Raw genomic sequence first — 21,576 nt, 5'->3', positions numbered from 1 at the left:
ACGGCGGTGGCTGCGGCCGGATTGCTCGTGCTACTGCCACTGGCGCCTGGCTTCATCCATTCCGTTATGTTCCGTTTGGTACGCGATGGCGCACGGAGTGGCTCCCCCTCCCGGGTGGTGGTTGTGGATTTTCTCTTTCCGTTTCGCATTACTTCTTTCCGCCCTCCAATCGCGGCGCATAGGACGCAAACAGACACCCGCTGGATGAGCTCTGAGCAGAAAACAAGCATTTAGCGAAACAACAACATTACAAGCCCCTGACACACACACACACGCGTGAGCTTCTTTGCTTCTCAACCATTGTTTTTTTTTTTTGTATGGAGGAACAAACAGTAAAAAAATCGAATCGAATCTTGCCAACAAACATTCCTACAGTGCGCAATATTGACTCCTTTAGGGTTTCGATCCTGTTTTGCATTTTTTTTCGGTTTTCGTGTTGCGAGCGTTCGCAGCGAGTAATAATGATATTGTTGTATCTGGAGCATCAGTAGCACGGGGGAAGGGGAAATAAAAAAAAAGCAGAAGAATTTCAAATCATCCCCTCCAGGTGAGGGTGGAGGTAATTGGAAGCGTCTGTGTTGCTGTGGCTAGTAGTAAGAGCCTTCGCTCTTCGATTCGTACCGAGGAGTGCAATTGATTTGTCTTTAATTGCTGCTGCTGCTGCTGCTGCTGTTGCTGTTTGTTGCCTCTGGCCCGTTGTTTTCATTCTCCTCTTCCCTTTTATCTGCCCCTCTTGTACGCCTTTTTCGCTGCAGAAGATTCGCCATTTGCACGAGCGCGCGGTCCGTACATGATAATTATATTGTTATGCTGGTGAGCCAAATTTTTCCGACCACCCCGCCGGGCACAACATTGTTGGAAAACTCGTTGTGCGTGTGTGTGTGTCTGCGCTTCCACTAGACAAACGGTGGGCCAAGGTACGCACCGAGGGTTGGTGCTTGATACGATCCCGTCCACCAACGACGTTCGATCAAGGGTTCGATCCGGTTCGACGGAAAAAGGAGAGGGATGGTGGTGGCTGAAACTAGAGATGAATTAAATGTTCCACTCAACTGTGGCTTCTTGTCTTGTTTTGTGGGTGGATGATCAGTGATGGGGCGCGTGCGCTCGCGACGCGCCCTACAGCCATAATGCGCGCTCTTCTTCTCCTTTTCGATCGCGCGTTAGCTACCGGGACTAATTGAGGGTTTCATTGACACGAAATCGAACGGTACAGAAGAGGAGCAAGAAGAGAAGGAGGAGTAGAGGAGCGTCTTCAGCCCCTCAGGAATATCATATACTCCACTCCGTCGAATCGATTTTCCCTCCGATCGAATGATGAGCTCGCAAATGAAGCTCGAGGCCAACGCAGAAATGGTTCGAATAGGAATAGGAATGGCGCACTGGCAAGTGTTTGCACAACTGTTCTTTCTCCAACGTACCCTCTTCCCCTCTTGTTGTATCCCCGTTCTTCGTCTACACTGCTGCTTGACTTCCTTTCGGGAACCGGGTTTGGCGAACAATGCGAACCACCGGGACCACCTCGGCTTATAACTTGTTTTCTACAATAAACTGTTTCCTCCCCACCGCAGCCACGGTAGGGGGTGGTAGGGGTGGGAAGATTGAGGATTATTGTAGACAGCATCAGCACCAACAGCACGGCGAGACTCCCAGAAGCTCTTCTCAGAGAGGACCCTAGATGCTAGCTAAACTTTTCGCTTCCATTTTCCTCCAGTTCGGTTCATTCCAGCCTAGACTTGGGATGCTAGACCTGCTTCTGATGCACCCTCTACGACTGTGTCAACAGCACTGCAACAGCGCGACAAGAGGTGACGCACGAACACACGATAAATGAATAAGCAAAACATTGATTTTAACCATTACAAAGTGCGCCAGTATTTGTGCGGCCATCATCTTCGATCTCAAGCGGCTGACCAGATTTCCATCTTCAGTAGCACCTTTAACACCAAGGTGGCCAGCAGGTCTGCAAGGTCTCTGACTCAGAATGAAATGTCCTCGGTGCCTTTCGCTTCCTTCAAAAGCATTCTATCGGGCCATTCTTTATTTACTTTTCCGTATTGCATTGCTCTAGACAAGCTCTAGAACATGTTTATGGCACTGCAGAAAGAGAGAGAGCCAGAAATGGGCTATTCTACGAAGCATCCTCCGTGAGTTCACGCCGATCAAAATCGCTTCTTCGACTCGGCATCCCAGATGGATGTTTAATATCGCGCCCCTCGCGCTGATGATGAATTGAAGGAGAAGAACGCTGTAAGCAACAAAGGAGGCCAAAGAAATGAAGAAAGAAAAACACAATCCGACGACGGGCTCGTTTCTCATCTCTCACTGTTTAATGTAAATAATGGTGGCGATGGCGTAACCAGCTTCCAGCTCGCGAGACGAGAAAGATCAATCGTAATGACCCCCACCAAGGGGGCCTCTGCGATCGCCCTCGCGGATGTGTGTACACCTCTCTCTCTCACACACTCTCTGCCTCCCTTCATTTACGCTTTACCAGGAACTGCAGAAGAAAATCGTCATCTTTCATGGCAGTCCGGAGTCCGAATGGTACGCCTTATGGATCATATCAAAGCGTTTTGTGGAAGAACTTCCAAGACCTCCGCACTCCGGCTTGGGAACATGAAAAGACTCACATGGGATCTGGATCTGGACCTGGGCGCGTCTTTTGATGTGTTTTTTTTATCCAGGTTAACTTCTAAAAGAAACAGACAACTGTTTTGACTATCCAGAAATGCCAGCTTGGAATGGACGAGAATTATGGGAATATCGAAGACTTATACTATGCTTTCGGGAGCATTTTGATGTCGTGCTGGCTCGGAAACGTCTTCAAAGCGATAGTGATCGCAGAAAAGCTAACTACTGGTCTATAAATTACATTGCGAGCTCTGGATCCAGGCTACGGTATTCAAGAAGGCCAGAAAATGGTTCACCATTTTCGCTATTTTTGCCCTGATTGTATCCATTATTATCCGTCAAATTTGCATTCCTCGAGAGTCATAATTCAAAAACATTCCGAGTCCGAACCCTCTCACTCGCTCCAGACTCGGGCTAGATTGAGTTATTCTTGGCCAAAAATACATAATTCGTGGGCCGTAGTCTCCCCCTTCAGGTAGGTCCGCTTCGAATCGAAATCGAAGAAAACATTTCGACAAAAGGCGACCACTCCTCGAAGGCGGCGGCCCGTGCCATATGATTGCTGGTTCTAATGCTTTCCGCGGGAAACACTTATGCCGCCACTTTTCGGCCAAACTCAAAGGTCCGGGCGCCCGCTCTGTCCGTATATGCAGGCCGGATGCACTCCGGAAGAGTTTTCCCTCAAATTTACGTCACTTACACTGGACTCGGCATTGTCGAAAGGCCTCCCCGCCCATTACCTTGCACGAATGTACGCCCAAAATATCATAATATTCTGGCCCAAAAGTGGGTCCGGTAGTCAGCCTCTGTAATGATTGAATATTATGCAAATATCATCGGAAATGACCGTTTTCGGGACTCGGGCCTGGTCTATCTGGCCCTTACGATCCTTACGATGCACTCCACTACCGTTGCACAGGATGGCTCAATCAGTGCTGTTCCTCCTACGAGTGGCTATCAATTTTCGTTCACCGAAAACTGATGCCTTCATAGATCGGCAGCACGATAAGGCATGTATATCATGTTGCATAAAGCGATTGTCCTTTTCGTTTCTGGTCTGGATCCGGCTTCGGACAACGCTAACGACTACACTGCATCACGTTTTACATTTTACAACCCGCATTTAACAGCAACAGTGACTTCTACGCAAAGATCGATATCAAAGTATGATATCACCAAAAAGACGCCCGATGCCTGATTATCGCTCGCGAAAACCACTCCTCGAATGATTATCGATTTCGGCAAACCAACCGACTGCCGGCATCCCTCACTCCAAGGAACTTTTGCGTGAAGTGGAGACGCGAAGGCGAAGGCGTTGAGCGAAGTTTGCCCATAATTTAACCATAAACAAAATCATTAAACCATATTATTATACCAAACACACTCCTCCTGTTCCTGTTCGTACCACGCAATGGCAGACACGCCAGCGAATCGGGAAGTGAGCGAGACCGAAGAGAAAAAGTGGAAGGAAAAGAAAGAATAATCCTCCTCCGCCGAACGCCAACGGAACGCGGGTTCTGTATTTTCCTTTCGCGGTTTTCTACGTTTCCTCCGTCCATGATCACGGTAACGGAACGCGAGTTCGGGCGGACTGTGTTTTCTTTCGCAACTCCAACCGGAGCCAAAATAAGCCGCGTCGTGTGTCTACTCGGGGCCCCAAACCACTGGCGACCAAAATGTTTGAATGTTAAATGTTCCGTGGCGTGGCGGTTACCGGAGGCGAAACTATTTGGCGCCATTACGACCGCCAGTCGGTGCCAGACTGTGGGGTTGCGTGGGGTGCAAGTCGCTCCGTGTGTCATCGTCTGGTGGCAAACGGGAATGGCGATAAGATTGCGAAGCGAGCAACGGTTACGTCACGCCATTGATCGTCAGGTTTTGAATCCGAATTCAATGATGTTTTTGGTTTGGCTTGAATCGAAAGCAAGAAACATTGCTTTGATTGCTTTAAAAATAATACACTTTCGCACAAATGCAGGAATGCAACGCACAGCATCTAATGCACTCATGCCAACACCATCGAGTGGTATTAAATAAAGAAACGCCGAAGCGATGCTGAGTAGGCGATCACTGCCCCTGAGGGTATGCATTTCAATTTTTCAATCAATTAAACCATTCACCTGGAAGCTAGAAAAGCGATGGTTAGGGTTTGTGATCAAGTCGCAAGCGATATCATCACGATACTGATTTCGCGACTTCGTGTCCATTGCTAGAAGGCTGCTGCTGTTGTGCGAATCGAAAATGTTTGTCCTCAGGACCATCTCTACGCGTACTACTCTCCAAGCACCCACCGAAACACATGGACCGGTACTTCAAATGGCGGTGTTTATCGCGCATTAAAAGCAAATAATTTCTCAACAAAATCATACGTTCGAGTGCGGTACGGCGGTGTCTGGCCACCGGATGTTGTTGCATCTAACTCTCCAACTAATGTGCTCCGTGAGGTCGAACCACACGACGTTCGGCGTTGAGGCAAAGATATGCGGCGCATAATTGCCGCTAGCGTCCGGCGTTCGGCCTGATAATGTTGCGATTTTGCCAATATCCGGAGTGCCATTTTGCGGCGAATTCGTCGCGAAAAGGTGCCAAAATTAAATAATGATCCACACACAGCAGACGGGCGAATTAACGCTATTTGGAACCGGTATTCCGACCGATGTTTAGTGGATTAGGACCCCTCTTTTCGGCCTCCAATAATGATGCGACCGCGAGCTCGAAGGTGAGCTGCATTTTAAAGCATCCCATATTTTATGCACCAACGGAACAAACAATTATTATCGATCCGACCGCTACCGCCAGAAGCACAAAGCCCCAACTCGTCACTCGTCGCGGGACGACAACGACGACGACGACGACGACGATGAAGATGAACGAGTTGCGGAACGAAGAGGTTGGGGTTTCATGCTTTATCTTTAATTTTAATTAGGCCAAGAGTCCTTCATCTAACGGAGCACGGGGTGGTTAGGTCGAAAGGATCCGTCGTACCGCCCCCGATCGCATTGGCGCTCGTCTGGTACATCAGTCCGATGTCACGGATGCGCAGGTAGAGTGCCAGAGAAAGAGAGAAAGAGAGAGAGAAAGCGATAAAAAATGTTCCACTTCTCTCTATATATTTTATTCATTTGCATGCGCCCACTCATCATGCCAGGGCGGTTCGAAGTGCAACTGCATCACGGTCGATGACGAGGGAGAGAAGGCGAACGAGTGAAGGAGGGGACAACCCCCCAGCCAACGAAAACTTCAAATCTTCTCGACCATGTCCTGTCCCTCTTTGTTGCTCCCGGTTTTTCCTCCATCTTTCCTTTTCTCTCTCTCTTCTCTCTCCTTCTGGCACACACACACGTATTGTGTCCAATTTCTATGCTTATGATACTGTTGGGCAGGACATTTTACCCTTTTTATCTCTCTCTCTCTCTCTCTCTCTCTCTCTCTCTCTCTCTCTTTCCCATGCTGTTTTGGTCTCATCAGTGAGCCAGCGCATAAATTGTTCCACTTTCGTTGCGGATATCACGGGCCCTACATTAGACCCTCGGTGCAGCGTTGCATCCAACGTGGCTGGATGGTTGGATTTATTAAAAAAAAAGCATTTGAAGGCCCGCTCCTCCCCCAACCGGGCGTGCTGGAGCTTCCGTTCGCAAATAAATATAAAATGTAAAGAAGGGCAGTAGCAGGAAGGGAAAAGGGAGTAAGTGGGGCTCTTTGGTGACCGTTTTTTATACATCGCTGTGATCGGCGTGTAACGGTGTGCAGCAGCAGCAGCAGCAGCTCCTTGTGTTCATGTCGTTCGTGTAGCGCCGTCCCCCGGACGAGTGGAGCCATTTTCGCTTTTCATGTTGTCCGATCTCGAGAGCCAGGACACAACGACGGGGGATGAAGAGCCGGGCGGGGCTACTCTTCAGGCGACACGACGCGACGAGAAGCACGTGGCACAACGGCACCCGGCCCTTTAACATTCGGTATCTCGGCTCGGCAGTTGGTTTATCTAATTTGTGTCTGGTTGGCTCGCAATGCGCTCGATGGTACTCCTGCCCTGGAATGGTAGGACCTCTGGGGTGCCGCAATACACTGTGTTGCAGTGCAGGTGAAGTGTCTTTAGTGCAGTGTTGCGACCATACCCTGAAATAGAGGGGGACCTCATAACATAAATTTCATATTGAAGCGAATACAAATTCATTTGAGCACGACCATACTTGTGGAGGTCGCGCTTATCGCGAACCTTTCATCCAGATCCGGTCAGTGGTGGTGGTGGTGGTGGTGGTCAGCGAACGGCTCTGTCGAACCAAACTAGTTCATCGATCACCCTGGACTGGCGTGCTCATACAACTGGACAAATCGTCCGTTTCTCTCTTCCTATCTTTCGCTTTTTATTTATCCCTTTAGTTCCGCCGCTGAGTAGCTCGCTCGCAACATAATTATGTTGATGTAGATTTCATGCATTTTTGAACAATTACAGGGCACCGTGTACAGGCCAGTAAGCGAACTGAGGAAATATTAAAGTCAAGTTACTAGCAGGTCATCTATTTTGCGTTCAAATCTAAGTTCTGCTCGATTTTCGCGCCATGAAGTAATAATTTCTCGCTACATAATTAAAGGAATTGTTCAGCAAAAAAAGCCCAGAACAAAAAATATATGTTCACAACGGAAATCATTTGCCCAGACCGGATGAGCTTCGACCGGTTGAACCAGTCTTTAATGGCCGAAGGGAATGAAAAAAAAATGTCCTCAAGTCCGGCACACTTTAGACCGCTTGAAGCTTGAGCACCACCAGCTCTTGTCGCTGGGTGCGCACGAAACAATATCCGCCACCGGTGCACGGACAGGAAACGGTGCTTTCGGGCAGGATATTATCGGAAACGGTATTCGCATTGGTCGATGGTGACTCATTAATTGGATTGTTTAACTAAAAGTTCAATTGCTACGGACCGGTCGATTTTTTACGGGTAATTTGTCCGCGAATATTGTAGCACAAACACCACTGAATGGTCCATCATCTTCAGCAACATCTTATGTTGTACAGTGGCCCACACCCCACCCCGATTCCGGATGCTGATTAATGCTTCTCCGAAGCATCGAAGATACTCGACCGAAGAGGTGAGTTAGACTGAACTCACTGGCAAAGAAGGTAATGACCGGACACCAACGCCCGCTGCCAGGTTCGCGATTGAACCAAGAAGGTGGCCGGAGCCGAAGGCTAGTGAGGGAGGTGCAGTGAAAAAACAAAAGACACAAGTCATAGGAAATTATTATATAATGAACGTCTGAACCGGAAAAGCGGTCTTACGAAGGGAGGTGGGGAACCTCCCCACTCCCTCCGGGAGCCCGTTGACTCGGCCATTAATCGTCTTATTTTATTATTATATTTGCCTCTTGTACGCCTTCGCGTCGTTCTCTTCCCCTCCTTGCTGTGGTGAGGTCCATAAATTGCGTTGCGCGGCCCGTGAGTCGACACAATTCCTTCAGTTCGGTTTCCACCGTGGATCGCGAGTGAGCCGGAAGAACAGCGGAAAGGGCAGCGGAAGGAGGCCGTAACGGACGGACCGGAAGCGGCTGGTTGTGCCAGCTTGATCGACCAGACCAAGACAATATAGAAATAAAATGAAATACAACGAAAGAGGGAATAAATCCCGAGCAATAATTCCTTTACCGATGCGGATTGATCGACGGAGTTAGGCTCGTTAGGTGCACGTCTTCCACGTCAGACACTGCAAGATGTATCCGTAGCATGCGTATGTAAATGTGCTCGAAACACTGGCTTGACAATTAACATTGTGAATAGAAATTCTAACGGCCACCCTGACATACTTTGCGCGATGTCCATGCACACACACAAAAGACATCAACATGACCTTCACATGGGTGTCATCGTCGGCCACCCTCCTAAATTTCCAACTTTCGGTCCGCCATTGCTGTCCTGCACTGTCCCCTGTCTCCTGCTGCACAACGGCGGTGCATCACGGAAATTAGTATTTCGATCAAACATTCTCGAGCCTCGAGACGCGAACTAAACGCTGGCGCTGCATTAAATGTGCAGCGTTGCACATTATGACATTTCTGCATACACCGGGGAGGAGGTAGTTCCACCCCCCTCCCCTGACGTGATGAGATGTTTCGGGGTCAAACGAAACAAGGGAAAAGACGCTCGCAATGTCTTGCAAGGCTCGACATGTTTTGGACTTATTTTATTTGTTATTTGCGCAAGGTGCCCGACACCGAAAGACACCAAAACATGGCTCATCACCCCCACACACACACACACCCACACATAACCTCAAAAAGAACGGACGTCATCGGGGTGGAAAAGCCGGAAAAAATACATTATTTCCCCGGGGAGGGGCAGTGAGGGTGTACCTATACTTCACCTTTTTGTTAAGACAAAAAAGAATGCTAGCAGCAGGGGAGTAAGCGAAGAAGGGGGTGTTGACGTCTAATAAGAAATTATACAATTCCTTCACTCACTCACTGACTAACTCACGGTCCTCGCGCCGGTGTCATCGCCGGTGGAAGGGTGATGGTCTGTCGCAGAAAAATCGCGTCCAGCAGATAGCGTGCAGCAGCTATCGGTGTATTCTATCGTGTAGCATAATGTAGCCCCTCCCCGCGCCGACAATATATACGTCTAGACACGTCGCGGAGAAGTTGCTCAGTACCGGAGCGTATATTCTGTTGCACTGGGCCCGAGAACCCCAACCGAAGGCCCTTTTGTACGGATGCATCGCACCGTGCAGTTGGTGTATGCTGCATGCACCGATGCAATGCACCACCGAGCACAAACACACTCACACACCAGATTGTCTTTCTTTCTTTCTCTCTCTCTCGTGCTCCGTCGTTGCACTCATTGCAGCACTGCAACGGTGCATTCTAGTCTCGGACTCACACCTTTGGCTCTTCTTTTGTCAAACCGTCTAGCTGTTTCGGCGGGTGGAGGGAAATGATATTTAATTTTCCCACCTGTAAACGAGCCCTCTTGAGAATGATCTCCTTCCTCCGTTCGCACCCAGTGCGACCCCAGTTTCAGAACATTTCCTTACGCTTTTCCTCCTTTTCTGCATTTGTCGTTGTTGTCGTTCATTTGTTTGTCCTCCCCCTCTCGCCTGTTCGGTATTGTCTTTGGCACCCTCCTCGGTCACAACGTTGACGACGACGACTGGCCTGGGCGGAAAAGTAATGAATGCTACACAGCCTGGCTGCCAGCCAACCATATCGCACCAACGAGCTCACATGTTGGCTCCTGGGTTGCGAGTAGCGAGGGTTGTACTTTATGCGCGAAATGCTTATCATACCAGGCACTAGGACAAAGTTTGCTCGTTGACTCCGACTCCCGCGCGGCTTCTTTAGGTGACATTTGGTGTGCCAACGGGCCACAAACACACACACACACGTGCGAATGTAGCGCGGCGATCGATAGTGTCCCAAACTATCTCGAGGGCGAATCGAGTTCCACCAAGACACACCGGGAGTGGGCTGACTACCTCGGACCGTCGTCGCTGCTCCGGTATTTTGGCATTCTTTCTACTCGCTACACGGAAGCTATGTTTGTGTGGAGCGCACTATCTTGCATAGTAATGGTTTGGAGAAATTTATATTTTTAAATAGTTGAACTCTGCTAAATTGTTCTCTGCTAAACGGATTATCGCGTGGCTCCCTTTTCGTGGCCTTCTTTTGTTTGGGCTTTGCTGTTTTACAAGAAAAGTTATAGTCGCATTCCGGCTGACAAAAGGTGCTACTGAATCGTAGTAAGCTATGCTTGCGCTTGCGAGCAGTTTCATTTGGTGATCGTCGTGTAACAGTCGCTAGTTTAACTTAGTTAAAAAGCAGTCAAACAAAGAATCGCGAGACAGAAAGTACGCAAACAGTTAAAGTACAATGCTGCAAAGGCCATTGTGTGACACATTTTTCAACAACCGTGAAACGAACCTTTTCTCTCTCGGAGGCGACTTACACAGTGCAGTGCGTAAATGAGGCTCCCGCAACAAAAGGTAAGCTGCCACCCCCGCCGAATGGAGCAGGAGGGTGGTAGGTGAGCATAATTGTTTGCCTGAATGGGTGTACCCGTTGTACCCCCGCTCGTTCCCATTCAACCATTATGATTAATTAAAAGCATCATAATTATCATCAGCATTACTAAATTGATGCAATCCTGCAGCTGCAGGCCACAGAGCAGTAGTGCTCGATCTTTAGCCGAGCCGCTGATCGGTCGACAACGACGACGATGATGACGACCCACGCCGCTGCCGCCGCTGCTGCTGGCTGCTGCTGGCTGCTGCTGGCACACTTCCTGCGAAGGGAGAAGGAAATGTGGGAGGCCTTCCTGGGGGGGAGAAATAAGTTGCGGAAATGAGGTCGATTTGGGAGGTTAATTTGAATTGCAACTCATTTCATGTAACCGTCATTTCCTTCATTTGTCGGATTGCCCGCACCCACCTGCCATCCACAATTTACTCATCTTGTTCTCTCGTTGCTCTCGTTGCAGGTATGTACCACCAGACCAAGTTGTATGCCGTGTATGAGACGTGCTCCAGTGATGTATCGTGGCCTCTTACCAAGCACCAGAAACGCCTCGATCGCAGTCGTTTTGTATCCGACACAAAGTATTTGGAATAATTATATTTTATTGGTCCCCCGCGTCTCCCGGCCATTACGCGGGATTCAGAAGATGTGGAGTGCAGCTGGGCAAACGGGTTGCAGTTGCAACAGTCGTTTACACGAACCGCACCTCCTCTCCTCTTGGCGCTGCTGCAGCCCCCCTTTCACCCCTTCTTACCACTCCTTTTTAGATACAATAAGTCATAAAACCCGGGTGGTGCTGGTACTGGTGGTGATGCGTGGCGCATAACTTCGTCATAAATAATTAGTTAAGAGCGCGCGAGAAGCTTCGAAAGTTTATAGTTTCTTCGCGCGGCTTCCACATGAAGTGCCCTCACCCCTCCCCCTCTACACATTATTCACCGCGTGGGGATCGTAAAACGCACTTATAATTGCTTAGCTTCCCCACCCCCTTCATTTTTGCCCCGCTATGGTGTTTAGTTGCGCTTCCTAGAGACACACCGTGTTTAATTCGCGCCCACACACACACACACGCATCATGGTGTGGTCAACAATCAAACTCGGAACGGATTTTGAATTTGTTGTGGCTCGAAGGCTGCTGCAATGGAAATAAATCCCAAAAACCATGCGCTGCCGAGGTCCGAGCGTCCGCCAGCTAACGGCATCTCTCTCTCTTTCTCCCACGAGCGGACTCGGTTTTTATGATGCTTCCCAAAACTTTAATGCCATCCCGGGATATGGTTCAAATTGTGAACGCTACTCACGCACGTGCCGCGTCTTATAGTTTCTGTGCTGTGGACGGCTGGAGTAGCACGCCGGGTATCTGTTTATGCTACCCAACCCCAAGGATCGGTAGCCAGAAGCGATAAAATCGGTTACGTGAAATGATAGTTTAATTTGACTAGTGACCATTAAAATTGGAGTACCCCGAACTCGACCAGTGATGTCTCTATGTAAGGCACGAGACATTATGGGGTCCCGAATGACAAATTACGGAAGCTTTTTGACGAGTTTTTTTTTTAATATTTGCGATGCGGCCATTTCAAGTCTCAGCACCGATTGGACTTCGCTCAGTGCTACACGTTACTGGAGCATCTCTCAGCTCATCCCGTGTTCGGTGCGGATGTTGCTCATTAGAATGACTTACTTTTACTTTTACCATCCACGTCGTGTAAGTGGGTCGGAAGCGAAATATTAATAGCCCAAGAGGAAGATGGCCTCGGAATAGATCATCGAGCTGCTGGATTCGTCTACACATACACACACAGCCACTCCCCATTTCGTTGCGAGATGAGCTTCCGCCGCTGACATCGGTCGGTCGGTTTAATAAGATAACAGTAAACTGTAAAGGAAATGGACCCCAAAGGAAGGGTGCGCGGAACGCCCGGGTGCGCCAATTACCGCATCTCGGGCTTGCGGAGAGGTCGGTAAACTTCAATTGCGTTCGGTACTGATTACTGCAGCGCTCGGAAAAGACAAAAATGTCAGCCAAAAACCCCACTTCCGCTTTTCGACCCCGTGGCAACCGCGGCATGAGATGGCGAAACAAACCAGAGCTTCCGCGCCTCCGGTGTCTCTAGGGGTCTCAAAGTTGGACCCATGATTAGGCCACACTAGGAGGCAACCGTCTGTTCAATCAGCCTTTCGGCAGCCATATTCCCTGCCGAGTCATCGGTGTTTATGTTTGCCCGTTGCTCTCTGCCCTCTTCAACACGGGCATAGCCTACTGAGACCTACGAACCTCGGACCCTAAGTCCTACAGGTTGCGGAAGTTGTAATCGTTCGGCATTACCTTGTGCGATCTAGGCAGACCGAGGAAGAGAGAGAAAGAAAGAGAGTGATGCTAAAGAGTGATCGTCGCATTACGCTTCAAATGCCGGTTCCAAATTATGATTGGCCTCGGCCGTGTGTAAGGTTGGCCCGGTTTTCGACCCGGCACTAGGCAGGAACTAACTGTCAATCGTCGAGACCCGTGTCGCCGGATATGATCCGGATCCGTAACCTTCTCACTCACTCACTCCCTCTGTAGCGAAGCTGGGCTTCGGATGTCTTACGAAACAACGGGGTTCGCTGAGCAGAAAGCTCACATTGGGGACAATCGAACGATCGAATGATCGAGGTATTATGAAGTGATGTTTCGGAGGCATCGAATAATAAAAACCCCACGTCATATTACCGTAACGGTTAGTGGATTCTGATTAACGTAACACATCATAATCATCAGGATGTGATGAAGGAATTGAGACAAGTGTAATAAGCTCTACAATTTGGAGTTAGATTTGACTATCGTCTTGAAGCTTGCCGTTTAAGCTGGCGTATGATCACTGTAATCCGTTTAAGTATAACGACGATTTTATGAAACATTCATTTTGCATTATAATTATGCAGCACATCAGAATATATTTGACGGCAAAGAATCTCATCCATCTTCAGAACAAGATGTGAACATGCAGAGATATTTTCATTACAAAATATTCATATGTTGAATTCTTTTTGATATTCATCTATACACAAACATATTAAATTAAAATCATTGATTTTTTTTAAACATATATAAGGACAAACAATCCGTATGTTTTATTGAACCACTGTACTGTGTACAAAACAGCGCAAGAGACATTAGAGAGTCATGACCTGTGTTAATGATACATTAATGACCCCTTTGAACGGCCCACATTGTCCTGAAGGTTTCCATATTGTTTTGTAATGCCAAATTGAAAACATTACAAATGAAAATAGAGAACACACCCTTACCATTCTGCACAATTATTCCTATCGTACCCAATGTACAGTCCTCTTTCGTGCTCTCGTACAGCGACCGATCGAGGCCGCGGCGTCGTCCTTTGGTGTCTGCCGACACACCAGCGCACCAGCGCAGTGTCGTCGTCGCATTGATGGTCAGCATACGTCCCGACATCCAGTCTGTTTACTGGCCAAGAGTATTTGTTCGCCGCGATGCTGGATGGGATCGCACAGGAATGGCGGCCGAAATTCGGGCCGGGAATGCTTACCTTATGGCCGTCAGCTCCGCCAGCTCTCTCGGGTGGTCACTCCCTTGACTATTGCCCATGGCACACCCACCGAACGTATTGAATCGCCGTCATCGTCGTCGTCGTCGTCACCGTGGCGGAGTTGCGCAAAACGCTGTAACTCCCAACTACGATGCCGCGGACCACACACTACACGGCGTCGTCGTCCGATCTACAATTGTTTACCCTTTCTCTTCTGGGCGGTTTTTCCGTTTTGTTTGGAGGAAGCCGCCCATCATGATGTGCGGGACGCGTGGCCGCCGTTGTCGGCATTTAGTACGCGGCCCGCTGGATGAAGTTATTTGAATAATTTACCCGATAATAATGTCGATTATTGTTATTGAAATATTAATACCCCTCGGCGGCCCCTTACGGGCCACACAGGCTTGAAGGTTTTGGAGGCCAATGGGCGGTTTGAAGGCAAAAATAGTTTTGTTTGTTTTGTGCCGAAAGGCCGTCACGAACCGACCGACCGAGCGACCGACAAGAAAGAGTGTTCGGTTACGAGTTTAGATTGTTGAAACAATTCGTTCTTTCTACTCGTGCGCCTAAGCGAAGGTTCATGTTTGAGCTGGAGAAAGCTAGAGCAGTTCGGTTTACTTCTTCTTCTACTTCTTCGAACTCGAATTATGCTCATTCTTATGCCAAGACAAATCCTCATCATCATCATAACACTTCCTCTCGTTGCCCCGGCTCACCGCTGCATGAAAACCACTTCTACATGAATCGGTTGTTATCACCATCTACCAGCTGCCACAATGGTTGCCTCTGGTGGTGTTAATGTTGGCTATCCCCACCCCCACCCTCTTTCATGTCGAAACGACGAGATGGAAAGCCAAATGGGAAAGAGAATGTGAATATAGGGATTCATCGTAAGGCTGGAAGGCGTACGACGACGACGAATACTACTTCACACTTTGCGGAATCTTGACGTGCCAAAGTGGCTCATTGCACTTTCATTCTTCTGGCGAAGCAGCGACGACGACGACGACGACGACGATGGTCTACTGCTGACACGGAGAAATCTGGATTGACGGTAGTAGCAGCAGCAGCATTCAATGTTGTATCGCTCGATGGAGTGAGGTCGCATCGCCGCCATCATACCGCACAGAGGCCAACGCATCGCCGAAGAGAAGCCAAGAAGTGTCTCGCTGTGTCAGAAAATGGGATAGGGTGAGCTGTCCATAAAGATGGTAAACAGAGGGAGTTTAGAGTTCGTTAAAATCGTAAACGAATCGTCACAACACCTCGCTAGTATCATCGAGATCTCACCAGACCGTCATTAACTATTTGTTCTTAATTATGAAATCACGCAGCAGCGGGATGAAGGCGAGAAAGCGTGCCAGCTCTCAGCATCATCATCCATCTAACACCCAGGCGGCTGGCGAAGGTGATAAGTGGTGATCGGTAGCACACGCGCGCGCGCCCTAAGAGATGCTAACTATTTCGTAATCGTGCTCACTAGCCTCAGATGTGAACGCCTTGGATTGTTATTTGATTAAACTGCGCTGCCGATTGCCGATAAAGAAATCTCAACAGATTCCACCTAATTCTTCTTGATTTCTGTAATACCCAGACACCATTTTCATAACCTCTCTGTCTCATTTGCTCTCGCGGGCGCTATTTCTTCACTGATCCGAGCAACGGCTTATCACCCTCTGGAGGAGGATTTTATGCTTCCTTCATTCATCCCTTCATTTACGTGCAAAATCGGCTCTGATTTGTAGCCGACACGCATGCGAGGAAGGGCGTGGATTTGTGGCGAAGAGTGGATCTTTTGGAGAAAAATCCTCCTATAAAACGAAGTCTCTGATGACGGTGCCGATGGTGATTACGATGTTAAGTACCCCGCGTCTGCATTAGCACGCTTTGGAGGGAACTGCTTCGTCCCGGGGTACTTATCACGGCAATCACTGGAAGGTCGAGCTCACAGACGCCTGCAGCCTGCGGGCAGCTCTGTCGTGCGGAGCTCACCCCATCGACCAGTCCTGTTTGGGGCCGGAGTATGGTGTGATAGTACATTTTATTATGTATAAGAATCACGTCGACGGGAGCTACCACCATCGTTCCATTGCTGAAGACGAACAGGCGAGCAGCGTGGTGAACGCGTAAACCTGTTGCCTCCTCCCAAGGTTCATCGTATCTTACCGTTGCGCTCGACGTGGAGGAAGGAAGGGCTTTCTTTGCGTTGCTTAGCTGGTGTGCGCGCGCGTTGGTTTCGTTGGTGCCTACACCAACCAGTAGCTGATGCTGCTGCTGCTGCTGCTGCTGCTACTGGCTAGACGCTGGCTAGACGTTCCGTCGACCGAATACTTCTCTCCTTCCGGTGGTGAGATGTTTCGCAAGATGGTGAAATTGAATCTTCCGAATTACTTCCACCATCCGCCATTGGCATTCGCCAGCAGCGGGGATTCTCTTATCTTCACACCGCATCTTGGGTTACCGCGGGGGGCTCCTAGTAGACTTCTTCTACGTTCGACATCGTTGAGACCATAACCTAACCTACTTGCACAAGTTAAGTACCTCAGCCGAGACCTGCAAGTGGGTAAGCATTTCGTGTTGTATTTTTTGGCATTTGCAGACGGTCTCATTTGTTCAATTGAACACATTTTACTCTGGTTCATTCTGGAAAGTATTTGCACAGCTTTCGAACGGCTGCTTTCAAAACGTGTGGAATGTTTGTTTATTTTATTTTGTCTGAAATAAAGTAAATCTACCACTGTTATTGTCGTTTTGAGTTTATCTCCCTGTTGAAAAGACCGGCTCGTGCAAATGCTGCGGCGCGTGTTCTGGTATTCGACCCAAGGTTGTGAAATTCTTATCGGGGAAACTGTTGCTCTCATTGATAAAACGACCAGACACATCCAGACATTGAAACAGCTGTGCACGTGGAAAACTTGGATATTTTAAGAATTGTAAAGAGGGCCTTCGACAGAACACCTAGCGCCACAAGCGCCAGAAGCGCCATTCAAATTGTAACTACAATGTTACTATATTGACCTTGCCCGTGGTGACTCGGGAACATTCCAACCAAACCGGACCAAACTGAAATCCAGGAATGCCGTCCAATTAGAAGACGGTAATGGAGATGAAGTGTGGTTCTCACTCATCAATCGACCATCAAACTATCATCACTACGTCTCGGCATGTGGCCTTTACCGCTCGTACTTGAAACAGGTCTTACGCGTACATCTTAACGTGTGAGATTCCACACCGTTTTCTATGCTGGATAAAGATAAAATAGCTAAACGTATTTACCGCTTTGCACAGTCATAAGTACGGTTGCTGTATTCATCATAAACATGTGTGCAGCGGGTGCATAAACTGCATTCCACCCAATAATTCCAGATTCCTAGCGGCCACTTCCGTCGGAGGTGCTAACAATGATCACCTTGGGACTGCAATCCGGGTTGGTATCTGGTTCGTGATCATCTTTTTATCGAGACCTCGAAGAGAACCCGAAAAACATGATCTTTGGAATGGTGTTTCAAACAATGTACCTGTTGCTGGATTGAATCGGTAACCAGGTAACATATGTTATGGTCGGCTTGCCACTCGGTTCCAGCACGTAATCAAATGAAACACGCGCGGCACAATCACATCCTGCCACACTTATCCTTTTTGGTTACTAAATTTCGGTTACCAAAAATGCATCTCGCCGGAAGTGGTCACGAAGGGAGACTCGCAATCTATTTATGCCTTTCGCAGCGGCATCGTAGTAAGGGTGAGGACACAATTTTTGGAAACATTTTTAGCATGAACCGAACTCAATTATGTGTTACGCTTCGAGCACATGTGGTTCTGGTAAATTTTCGTAAATGAATCGCACCCGAAAAGTTGTGCATGAAATGAATTCAATCTCCAACCGGAAGCTCGCTTCCAATCAATTACTCACTTACACGCATGCACCGTTCGGTGTGCCGGTACAATGCAACTAAACTACTGTTCACTAACTTTGCAACCGGGAACGGTGAAGGCAAACGTATTTAAAATGTAGCTCCTGATCGCGAAATCGCCTTTCGCGTCCTCAGCATCCGAGCAGGAGGCGCCGTGAGCCCCCCTTTTACCTTACCCTCAACCGATTGGTTCGGAGTTACGATGCTGGTTTGCCAATAATTACAATAAATTATCGTAAAATAGCGTATTGCGCGCGCTACCGTCTGCCGGTGTTCGGTGAACGGTCGTAGCCGCCACGTTAGCGGAGCACCATCCAGCACGGCTTAAGCAGCCTCCCAGTGTGCCGGGCAGTTTATGTGCATATTTAATTTGAAAAACTTTCAAACAATACAACGATAAACGTATTCCATCCTCTCGGTCCCGGCGTTGGCAGCAACGGTGGTACGGCGTTCGCGGCCTCTCGCGGCCACACATACACACAGATACACTTGAAAGACAAACAATAAGCTTATAAATATTAGATAATGTAATACGCCGGATGGCTGACTGTCTAATCCCCGAGCCCGAGCCGATTCTCTCTATTGGTGGTGCCGCAACATGGGTGGTCTAGCCGTTGCTGCTGCTGCCTCCGCCGTTGAAGCCATTTGTCAAGTGTTCAGGCCGGACCGGGAGTACCGTCTTCGAGGCGGCCTAGAGACTAGACTAGACGGAAACCGATTGCAAAAATATCCGACTCCAACTCTCCTGCCTCTCATTTGCCAGCCCTTTTGCTTAATGATGTGTTTATGGGGAGGGATTATTTTACAATAAATTTACATAAATGCATTTGCATAGCGATGCACTCGCGCAGCGCCGATCGGTCGGTCAGCTGCTCGAGTGGTGGGGCCACAACTTTTGTTTTTTGTTGCGAAATACTGTACCGAAGGCGAGAGAATGGCCAGCCGGGGGCCAATATGTCAGCTCATCAATCAGTAACGAGCGAGTGGCTTAGAAGAAACGATCGTTTTCGGTGGTAAGGCCCCACAAATTAATCGTTTCGTCATCCTCTCCGATTGTTGTCCGGATTGAATGCTATACCGGAACATGCTTGGTACGCCTCTCGACATCCAATGCTTAAGATTTGCCAACATATTTGCATATTCGCTTTTGCGCAAAACTAATAACACTTTTCTCGGAGCTAAATTGTTCTCGGAACAAGTGGTTGGCAACGAAAGCTGGCTGATGGCGAGCTCCATTCCATTATTCATCCAAGCCAAACGGTGTAACAACGCTCCACACTACGCAGAGGTCCTCTGTGGGGCCGTTTTTGGGGCCAAGGCGAATACGAATGTTGTCAGCAAAACAAAAAGAAAAATGTAGAAAAATCCTTCCAACGCCATAGAGAGAGAAGGGAAAGGGACACACCAAAATGCACTGCGGCCGGGAATCGGGCAGGCGGGACAGGAAGTTGTGAATAAGAAATGGCTTTCATTTATCATTGATACGTCGAGACAGAACATGCATACGTAACTATTTCTATGTCCAAAAACCCTCGGGTTACCTTCCCCCGGTACTGCTCCTCGTCTTCAGCATTTGTACGCCTCGCAGTGCCTAGGCTAGTCCTTGTCGCACGCCATCCCTTTTTTGGCCTCCCAGAATTGGTGTTTTTCGGAACCAAAACCAGCCTTCGGCAGTGCAAGGGGGACAGTTTGATTTGACCATTTCCTACTCCGGCTACATACACACACTCACACACATACGATGGAACGCGCGAACCGCGGTCTGTGATTTGCATCTCCACTCACTCGTTGGTGTCGTCGTCGTCGTCGTCATCGGAACGCAATCGAGCACGAGGCCGGCCGTTCCTTTACGGATTTTGTAATCATTTTCATATCCCGGCACACGGCCACATCCCCAGAGCTCGGCTACATCGAGAGCGCGCCGCACACGTACACGTGTTGGTAGACGGAAAAACGAAAGAAAAGTGGTTCGATTACCGGCAGTCGCGTCGAGATTGGACAAAGGATCGCAGGACCAGGACCAGGAACACGGTCCCTCTCAGTAAAACCTTGCTTTCCAATCAGCAGCCAGTGAATGCCGGGTGAGACCGGGAAGCCGGGAAACCCAAAAAGAAGCAAACACCAAAACTCGTCGCTCACCTCACCTCCTTCCCCCGTCGCCTGTTCCAGTTGGAAAGACTTTTCATTAATCATTCATCAAAACATATTTAAAAACATTTTTCCCGCTGAAATATGCAGCGCGTACGTATCGTAGCGGAGTGGCCGAGCACGACGACGACGCCGACGACCAGTGTCTGTGTGTCGTCTGTGTAGCGCCAGAGCCAGAGCCAGAACCTGATACGCGCCTCTGTTTGCGAGTGTTTTAGAAATCCGTGGAGCAGCAGCAGCAGCAGTCCATAGAGTAGACACTAGGGCACACGGGGATACAGTCCCCACTCCGGGGACCATCTTTTGCGTCTTTTTTTTTTTTTGTGAAGTGACGATGCTCGGTGGGGGCCATGGTGTGACTACGCGAAAAGTAGCTCTACTCGTAGCGGGATTCCGCGTATTCCGTGTGTCCTTGGTTGTGCCGTGTGCACTGCTTCGGCCAATTTCCACGACGAGGACAAATCGCGGCATCGCAAATGAACGAAGAGGAGGGCGGTGCAAGTGAGGAGGTGCTCTCGGTGACACACCAGCTCCTCGTTCATAATTAATGACATGCCACTGAAAGTTGCATCGCGTTGTCTCCATAACGCATTCACGCTGCTCACTAATAGAGCCGCTGCGCGCTGAGACGCAGGATACGACCTGGAACCTTGGAGGCCAGCTGGGATGATAACGGAGTGCGGTGCTTATCCAGCAACCCTGGAACTGGCGCACCTAGCTTCCCGGCCCAGCCTGATGTGCGAATTCCGCTCCGGTGCGGCTTTGGAAAAGAAAATCCTCTCCGGCCGAATCACATCCATTCCAATTTTGGAGTCCCCGGACCTGCGATCCGACCGTGCCGGCATCATCCGAGGGTCATCGCGCACCCGGCGCAACGGCGGAACGATTCGTCATCCAATATTTATTATACTTTCCACTCCCTTTAAACTTGCACAAACATGCCACGGCTGACTGGACTGGTTTATCGAAGCTTCGATTGAATCCTTGAGTTCGACCTTCGTCGCGTCCTCTCCTTCGCTCCAACTCCAGTGTGGTCAGGTGTATTTATACAAACCCGGTGGATGGGTGAAGAAGGCCGGGAGCTGAAGTGTAAGCACACGAAGCTTCGCGCGCGAGCAGCTCTGCTCTGGCCTTGGGGATGGGAAAAATGTGTTTTAATAAAATATCCGGAGCACATTAACTATGGATGCCCGAGGTCGGTGGTCCGGAGTTTAGTGCCGCGCGTACGTACTACGTAGAGCAGATCTTTAGCCCGGGGAAGTTCCAGTCAAAGTGTGCAATAAAAAAAAAAGAAACGGACGGCTAACAAAGCAGCTGATATATTC

General features: G+C 49.0%; 1 protein-coding gene across 5 annotated transcripts in view; it reads left to right on the top strand.

Annotated features, from left to right (window-relative positions):
* LOC125954775 (protein bric-a-brac 1-like) overlaps nt 1-21,576 on the top strand; it is a 121,749-nt gene that overhangs the window by 65,362 nt on the left and 34,811 nt on the right. Inside the window, exon 3 of one of the 5 annotated variants that reach the window (XM_049685360.1) lies at nt 11,105-13,501. The exons of the other annotated variants lie outside the window; for them this stretch is intronic. Coding sequence (XP_049541317.1) covers nt 11,105-11,467 — 363 coding nt within the window. The 3' untranslated portion in view covers nt 11,468-13,501. Of the gene's footprint in view, nt 1-11,104; nt 13,502-21,576 lie in introns of those variants that run through there. 5 annotated transcript variants of the gene reach the window in all.

The sequence above is a fragment of the Anopheles darlingi genome, chromosome 3 (genome assembly GCF_943734745.1).
Source record: "Anopheles darlingi chromosome 3, idAnoDarlMG_H_01, whole genome shotgun sequence".
NCBI classification, from domain to species: Eukaryota; Metazoa; Arthropoda; class Insecta; order Diptera; family Culicidae; genus Anopheles; species Anopheles darlingi.
The sequence above is the reverse complement of the archived record's forward strand: the minus strand, read 5'-3'. Positions and strand labels throughout refer to the sequence as shown.